General features: G+C 44.1%; 1 protein-coding gene across 1 annotated transcript; it reads right to left on the bottom strand.

The window, feature by feature from the left end:
- Nucleotides 1–1,592: 1,592 nt before the first annotated feature.
- Nucleotides 1,593–7,748, bottom strand: ifrd1 (interferon-related developmental regulator 1). Its single transcript, XM_069156855.1, has 12 exons — nucleotides 7,508–7,748; nucleotides 5,649–5,753; nucleotides 5,410–5,491; nucleotides 4,559–4,683; nucleotides 4,181–4,338; nucleotides 3,967–4,017; nucleotides 3,457–3,635; nucleotides 3,233–3,341; nucleotides 2,949–3,083; nucleotides 2,653–2,781; nucleotides 2,353–2,448; nucleotides 1,593–2,271 (listed from the first exon to the last, which is right to left on the bottom strand). Exons 1-12 carry the CDS (start codon nucleotides 7,536–7,538, stop codon nucleotides 2,185–2,187), a joined length of 1,287 nt encoding a protein of 428 aa, XP_069012956.1. The 5' UTR covers nucleotides 7,539–7,748; the 3' UTR covers nucleotides 1,593–2,184.
- Nucleotides 7,749–8,682: the final 934 nt, after the last annotated feature.

An 8,682-nucleotide genomic window follows, 5' to 3' on the forward strand; every position in this document is an offset into this window, starting at 1 on the left:
ATCGCAGTGGTGGCGAGGATTCTACCAGATCCGAACCTGACCGTTTCAATTCAAACACAAGTTAAAATCTCCTCTCAGATTTAAAAGCAGCAAGAATTACAGTGAACAACATTTTTCAGCTGGAGACTGTGGCTATTTCTCATGCCGGGTTTACTTTGTGCAATAACAAATAATGACATTTCTTTTCTTATTTGCACTTTTTTTTTTAATTGATCTATTTATTTATTGTTGGGTTGGTTTTAGTAATCCTTCTTAGCCCTGACGTACCATTATCACCGACTTTGAATTTTATTGGTTGTTTATTTTTAATGTACCGTCTTTTAAACCTGGTTTTATATCCCCTCGGGGATGAATAAAGTATTTATCAATCTATAACCTGAATAAAAAGGGAAAAACAAATAAGCCGGGGGGGGGGGGGGGGGGGGGGGGGGGGAATAATCTGGGGAATTCAAAAACGGTGGAAGACGGACCGACAAGAATAGACCGGAGGTTGTTTACAGGACAAGAAACGAAATCAAGAAATATCTCCAGAAATGCCATTTTAGAAGACAGCGGAGCGTACGGTGAAGTGCTACTACGAAAGCACGAGACCTATTTTGTTCATAAATGTGTCCCCCGAAGGAAGCAAATTGCAAACAAGGAACCAAAACATGACAAAATTCCTTAAGTTTTGCAGTCTGCAACAAACAGGACCGTCCTTTCAAAATCAAAGCGGTTCTTTTTGCTTGGCGTGGCCTAGATACCTCATCAGATCTATTAATCCAAAGTAATCTGAAGAACAACGGGCTTTCAGAAGGTTTCCAAACACATCTCCGTATCTAATCCCGACGTTTCGGCAGGAACGAAGGCGTGCCATTTAAAAAAAAAAAAAAAAGCATCGGCCCAGTGTTCCTGCGCTCTTCCGAAGGTAGTATTGTTTCTGAAACCTGAAAACGATCGCAGGACAGCGGTGTTTTCTGCAGCCTCCCGGCTAACAGACAACGTATTATTGACTGCACTGTTTGTAGCTTTGTGACATTTACCTTTTATCCGGTGACATTCGCTGCTGCGGTGGATTTAAGTCTTCTTTCACCGCTGTGGAAAAGAAGCAGCCTTTGAGCAGGGAGCTGGTGGTGTAAATACGATATGTACGCCGTTCTGTGTTAAGAGCTCCTTTATGGCCTGCGTTCCAACCGTTTCGTCGCCGACAAGCTGTAGAAAAAAAGGGAAAAAGGGGGGGGGGGGGGGCAGGGTGCACCGCTCAGTCACCGTCACCTCGGCTGCAAAGATCCTTCGCTTTGATGTGCGGCGGCAGCACTGAATACAATTTGCTCAATGACCTTCATATACCTGCCAGGGTTTGAGAGGAAGTGCCGAGATTTCTGGCTTTCAGAAATCCTCTTCCGGGAAATTTCAAGTCTCGCGGTCGGTCACCTCTGTAAAAACCTATAGGCATTTTTTTTTTTTTTTTTTGGTTTTCCAATAACATTAAATTATACTTTGGATTGAGCTGGCAAGGTCCCAATATGTGTTCCATGAGCTGAATAAATCAACTAATCTTGGTTAAATCAGCCGTATCATGATCGTGAGAGAGAGAAGACGGAAGAAATCCATTTGTTACAACTTTTCAGTGTTTATTTCACCATCCTCGCCCCTTAGAGTACAATACTAATAAACACAATATTCACCGCAGTTCTACATAAACAATTATCTAAGGGTCAACTAGTTGGTGCAACTTAATACGAAGCCATCGAATGGTAAAGGTGATCACGTGTCTTGACGTGAACTAAAATAGAACGAAATGGTGCAAAGACAAAAGTTCATAAGTTATTATAATGTTAAAAAAAAAAAAAAAAAGGCCACATAATGAATATTAACATGAAAACAAATATACACTTTAGGCTATGTACAACACCACTGTTTTCTGTGAATACACAGTATTGAAGGTTTGCGCCACCCAGAGTCTGCTGTTTGATTATCAAACACTCACCTCTGAGGCGTGGCTATAAAAAGGATGTTCCTGTCGGTTACAAAGCACAGCGGCTGTGATCGAGTCTACAGAAGGTGAGCGTTTGGATACACAAAAGATGGACTCTGGGGGGGACGATCACATGAAGACAAATGTCAGCTAAAAAGCAGGAAAGTGATAAATAGTCAACAAAAGAAGAAGTAGAAGAAGAAGAAGAAGAAGAAGAAAAAAAAAGATTAAAATTCTCCCACATCCACTCTCTTGTCTCTGAACTTGCTTCTGGCCTTGGTCCGAGCCTTGAACGCAGCAGAGTTATGAAGATGCTGGAAAAGAAGGACCATGTTATAGCTTCTGAAAACACCAAACACACCTGATTTTGAAGAACCTTTTTTGTGGACACCTACCCTTTCAAAGCGCGAGATTTTCATGGCCTTCATCGTGGCTGAATCAACCAAAATCGGTGGTCCCAGTTCAAACACGTCTCTGATGAATTCATTTGCCTAGTTGGAGAAAAGTTAAACACCATGAAGACGGCTCACCAGTCAAACAATAATAATCTGAATAACACTCAGTATATGCAGAAGGGGAAAAAAAAGCTCCTATTTGTCTTCCAATTCAACTGGCACCATGTAATTCAATTTAAAGTTTGATGCATTCGTTTACCCACACTAAACACCCCATTTAAAAAAAAAATTAAAAAATACCTGTAGGTGGTAGTTCATCCCGGAGCCCACAAACTCCCTGAAGGCATCGTATGTCCTCTTTCTGACCCAGCTGTCGATGGTCATGCGCTCCGTCCCGAAGCGAATGGTCTCGGATTGGAAGTCACCCTCCTGGAAAAAGATAAAAAGGGAGTTCAGGAAAAGTAAGAAGCAATGCAGTCCATCAATCCGCCATACAGACGAGTTATTTTTAAACCACCCTGAAAAAAAAAAAAAAAAAACCGCAAGGGAAATCGACACCTAAAAATGTCAAGTAAAATCTGACAGGAAGCGCTCACCTCAACGGCCTTGAGTACGTCCCTGAACACCGACCGCTGCTTCCTCTTGTCGGTCTTGGCTCTGTGCTTGTTACAGTCGGTGGCCAACGCGTTCAGCTTATCACACAGTGCATCCCAGTCCTCAAACTCAAAGTCCTGAAGGGACACAGGAAGAAGTGCTGCATTTACAATCAATACGCGCGTCTGAAGGATTTAGATGTCACGCCGGACAGAGTGAAAAAAAAAGAAAAAGAAAAAAAAAAAAAAGAGTAGGGTGAAATTTAACAGCGTAGACGTGAACTTACAGAGTCCATGTCTCTGGCCAGCTCAAAGAGCAGAGCAATAGTCTCCCCTGCAGCAATTCTCATGTTGACATCATCACTCTCAAGCAACCTCTGCAGTTTGGGCAAGTGTCTGCACAACAACACACGTGCATTACATATGCATTCATTCCTACAATGCTCATCTGTAAAAGAAGTCCGCTCGACAGCGGAGCGTCGCTGAGCGGGCCCGAGAGCGATCGTCGTACTTGTGCAGGATGTCTTTGAGCTGGTTGGCGGTGCAGATGGTAAGCAGCAGTGCCCAGGACAGCAGGGCGTTGGTGTGAAGCTGGCTCATCTGGGGGCCGATGGAAGGACAGGCGCCGTCCGCCCTCGCGTAGGACCGGGTGAACAGGTTCTCAAAACACTCCATGGTGGCGTGTACGTCCTAGAAGAGGACGCAGCGGGGGTCATGTGAAGGCGGGAATCTTTTAAGTTTGAAAAAAATAATATAAAAAAAAACAAAAAAAACCACTCCAGCCGTTATACATAAAATTCTAAACATGTTGTCGGGGACGACTGATTGACTGTCTGAGTGATCCCTTGAGGCTTGTTTGAGTTCAGCCGTCGGTTCTGCTAATCGTGAACATCAACAGCGGATAAGGCAAAAAAAAAAAATGTCAGTGCCGATAATGAGCACAGATGCACATCTGACAAAATGTTGTCAGAGACCCATCAAAGCGGTTTGCCTTGAAGCCCAGACGTGATCAAGGACTTACCAAAATATCGTCTTCTGCAACCAACGTACAGAGGCCCAGACTTGTCGCCACCTGTCACAGAAGCAAAAAGACTTCTTTTCAGTTGACGTCTTGCAGAAAAAGCCGAACCAGAAGAAGAAGCAAGTGGAGAGTGGGTGATGTTTCGCAACTTGTTAAGAATACATTCCTTCCATGGTATCCAAGGAGATCGCCACGAAATCAATCAAATACTCACTGCCTGTCTGGCTTGTATGTTGGCTGATCCATCTGCCAGGATGTTTTTGAAGATGGGTTTCAAGGTCTTGAACACCTCTTCGCTCTCAATTCCTGAGCCCAGCTGGATGGACAGCAAACAGGCTAAAGAAGCTGCTGCTCGCTGCTCCTCGCCTTTTCCTGACAAAAAAAAAAAAAACAGAAACAAACAGATGATCAGATTTGAAAGTAGAGGCAATCGACTAATTTAGCACAGAGAAAATAAATACACGCGTGTCGTTCAAAAGTATTGAAACCTGAGAATTTCATCGCTGTTATTGTGAGACTACTAACAACTATTTGTGGACAACGGTGCCGTCGGACAACAAGACACTGACAACTTTTTTTTCCCCCCTGGTACCTTTCTTGAGGCAGCGTTCGATGCTGTCCGTGACGGTCATCCTTCTCTCCGAGATGAACTCGTGCAGGATCCGTGTGGCCATTGCCGTCTTAAGCCCGTCCAGCGCCCCCTGTCTGGTCTTAGCACTGAGGAAAGACGGGGACGCAAGCGTTCACTGCTGCCGTCGTTGAAATGGTTAAAATGCCTCTTGGTATAAATGGGGTGAGCAGCGACGCGTGACAGCGAAATGTCAGAAAAATAATTCTCCACGAAGAAACATTCACTGCAAATGTAAATATAGAAGCTTATGGAGACTGATAAAGAGGCCATAGATTTTACATATATCAGGGATGTTTGGCTGACTGTTAAAAATTACTGCTTCCATTATTATTATTATGATTATAAAAACATTTTGCATTGATGTGCCGCAAGTTGACGCTTCGGTTTAAACATTTAATACCCACGTGGCATTGGTAGTGATGTGGCACTACTGCCGCATCCCGAACTCAACATTATCACACTCGGCAAACCGATGGCGACTCCCCTATTTAAATACCATTTGTATTTATTTGTTTTCTTTACGTGCGAGTGTGTCCTTTTGCACGTAGAGCAGGGAAGCAAGATGAGATCATAAATGGTCTCCCGAGACACGCGTCCGCTTTCCCCCGGGGAGGGATTCAGACGGAGGTCTGACGCTAAAATGCACCAAAACCATGAACTGCGTGGCGATTCACTTCAGTCATATAATGCTGTGCTGAGGGGACTTCAGGAAATATGTTTGGTTTGTTTTTCCTCAGCGAATGTCTGGCATTGTCACCATCAGCCTAAACCCTAGCAGCCCCAGCTCATAACATGCGTCTGTGGACTTTCACCTCTTGTCCACCGTGCTGTCTATGAACCCCTTCAACTTGTACTGGAAATCCTCCTGGGCTGCGTCCTCGCTGGCCTCGCCACCTGAGGACAAGACGGGATGCGGTAAACGTACGCTTAAGAGCGAAGATGCGAGTCACCGGCTCGCACGCAGACACGCCCACCGACAGCACGGGTCGGCATCTGCGCTCCCAAGTTCAGGCCACTGGCGGTATTGGCACGGGTGTGCACGCAAACCTACCTTCATCCGCGACACTGGTGGTGTCACTGAAGCTGCTGCAATGACTGAGGGTCTCAATGGAGGCATCTTCATCGCTGAAAGGATGCACAGTTCCATGCTGCCCTCCTGAAAGACACAACAACGATTTGATTAGGCTGGATTATAATCCCCGTGCTTCCACCACTCCCGACACAGTGCAGCAGGTCGGTGCAATTCCATTACGTAACCGGAGCGCCACGCGGGTACTGCTGCAAACACATCAGCTATCTAACCGGGTGCACGTCCTTTGTGCACCTTATCCTTCCGGGGCTTTCGTTATGTCATACGAGAAGGCACCGTGTTGTCAGCGGTCAAGGGTTAACTCGTACTCCTGTCGTCTGCGTGAACACATGTCTAGGGTGCGGGGACACAAGTCCCGACAAGAGACTCTTGACAATCCGCCACCGCAATCGATCACTCGCCCCAGATACAAAAATCGGCAGGTTTTGGTACAGGAGGAACAACCCTGTGTAACGGAGGCCGAAGGAGGAAGCGGGGTGCCTCTTTCCAACAAAAGGTCAACGCCAGATCAGACGAGTCATCATCCGCTCAGACGGGGAAATGTTTTGTTGAAAACATCCAAAGCGGTGTGAAGAAGAAGAATGAAAACGTTCTTCCATTTTGTAATACTTGTACAGACGGTCTTCTTGAAAAAAAAACAACAGTTGTGAAAATTCACAGCTAAAAAAAAAATAGTATCACAATCTTGAGAGTGTCCAGTTAACAAAACTGAAATCTTCGGATGTATTTAGTGGTGAGAAACGTCATTTATACATATATATATATATATATATATATATACACACACACACGTAACACCTCTGCAGACGAACTGCAACCAGACTCGGACTGAACCGCTTCCGCAGCAGTGACCTGACTTCACCTCTGGAAAACACGTCACGGCGACAACACGCCGCAGCCACAACTCAAAATTGAACGCGTTAAGTCACGTTACCACGCTGTGGTAAACTCTACGGGCTTAAAAACAACAACAATAAAAAAAAAATGATAAAGGTCATTTTATCCACCTAATGCTTCGTGTGGGTTTCTGTGTTGACGTGGACGACAGCTGATTTCTGAGAACCGGGCGCCGCCTCTTTTCCGGCCCCGCTCCCCGGAGTCCAAAATGTCCGCCCTCTCGCTGCTAAATAACAACCCAATAATAACCAATGTATATATATAAAAAAATAAATTAAATAAAATACCTGCCTTTCACACCGGAGTGAAACACCGGCGAGCCGAAGTCTGAATGAACACCAGCACGAATTCGGCTAAATATTAATCGAGGTCACCTTACACACTTCCGAGCTGTAATTGTTACGTTGCCCCGCAGAAATGAACTATTTATTCCGCTATCGAGATAATAGTTACGATTAAAAGCCGCCGGGGTGTCAAAACGATCCCTAACTTGTAATGTTCATTTAAAAATAAAAATGTTTTACCTAGCAACCACATGTGTATGTTCTTCCTAATAGGGAGCGGGCATGAGGCTAGTTCACGTTAGCTCGCGAAGTACGACGATTTATTTTTTTTATTTTTATTTTTTTTAGGGCTTCTGTGAGGTATAAACTAGTTTATGGACATTAAACAAACGTATTCATAAAGATTAAAAAAAATTAAAAAAAATATTTGCATACTGCCGGCACGCTTTGTGTGGAAAAAGCTGGTCAGCTTTGTGTTTTTGACGTAGGCCAGCCTCCAACATTTGTAGTCCGGACTGCGAGGACGTTCAGGTCCGCTCAATGGACGACCAACACGGAGAGAACTACAACTACCGGCGGCGAGACGGAGACGTGACGCCGAGGCCACGAAGCGATGCGGCCGCCCAAACGTTTACTCACCCTTGCCATTCTTCTTCTTGTTCCTCGGCATTTTTCGTGCAGATTTGTGTAAAAAAAAAACAATTTTTTTTTTTTTTGGAATCAAAAATCAGCCAATACACGACCAGCTTTTATTGTATTGTCTCGTAGAACGAAAATATTCCCGTGGCACAGTCGATAAAAAGAAATTGAAAGCGATCTTGGAGATAGTCTGTTGAACGAGACGATACATTTTCCCTCATAAAACAGGGCTGCGTAAGGAGACAGCGGCTCGCCGTATTTATACCGGCAGACATGTCACGAGGAGGTTTCCCGGCATCGTTGGCCAATCCCAGAAGAGGAACGAACGTCACGTGTGTTTCGCGCGTGACGCAGTGAACAGAAACATGGGCTGTGTTTGTCTTTGGTTATTTTTGTGAAAATATATATCTCTGATCAGTCAATACCATGGACAGATAACTGAGCGGGCCAAACGGGCAGGAGTCAGGGGCCCCGTGTTTTTATATATATATATATATATATATATTTTTTTTTTTTTTTTTTTTTTTTTTATCCCAAAATTATAATATATATCGCAGGAAACGGCACAAACAGCCAAAATGACATAGAGAGGGGAAATAAAATGACCATAAAAGAGATGTGATTCACAAAACAACCACAAATAGTTATGAAAGAGATCCAAAACTACCAAAATGAGACATACAATAATCCAGATTTCACACAAAAACACCTAAACGACACAGATTGGTTAAAAAGACTTGCCCAAGATTAACAAACACATGCCAAAGATGACATGTCTGTGCCCAGGTTTTATAATCCATTCATGGTCGTCATAACTCAGTTAATATCGTGCTATTATTGTCACGTATGTCTCTAAAGAGAAAAGTGTACGCACCTTCTCATCTTTACAAAAACAAATATCAAACAGCTGTTTCATACAATTTACATAACTATGTGTAGTGTCATTGGGTAACAGACACTTCTAACTTGATCTACTCAGTTGGGACTTGCCATCTGCTGGGGGTGATTAACGACAGATCATGCACCAAAAGCAAAGAATGAATGCATCTTTGATGCAGCAGAAAAGCGCTGCTTGCATCTGTGACGTATAGTAAATGCCATCATAGGGCTCGAAGCTACAAAACCCAGCCTGCTATACTTTATTAGGAGGCTCTGTGATGTTGACGAGGTCATTT

This window comes from Embiotoca jacksoni, unplaced genomic scaffold, assembly GCF_022577435.1.
Source record: "Embiotoca jacksoni isolate LCO1_2020_lvr unplaced genomic scaffold, fEmbJac1.0.p SCAF_21, whole genome shotgun sequence".
Classification (NCBI taxonomy): Eukaryota; Metazoa; Chordata; class Actinopteri; family Embiotocidae; genus Embiotoca; species Embiotoca jacksoni.

Bases quoted from the DNA above. Each gene is read 5' to 3' on its own strand.
- ifrd1 (XM_069156855.1), bottom strand. From the start codon at position 7,538: ATGCCGAGGAACAAGAAGAAGAATGGCAAGG. The intron at 5,754-7,507 runs GTGAGTAAACGT...TGTGTCTTTCAG, and splicing joins CAAGAAGAAGAATGGCAAGG to GAGGGCAGCATGGAACTGTG. The intron at 2,449-2,652 runs GTATTTTTTAAT...TTCTCCAACTAG, and splicing joins GGATGAACTACCACCTACAG to GCAAATGAATTCATCAGAGA.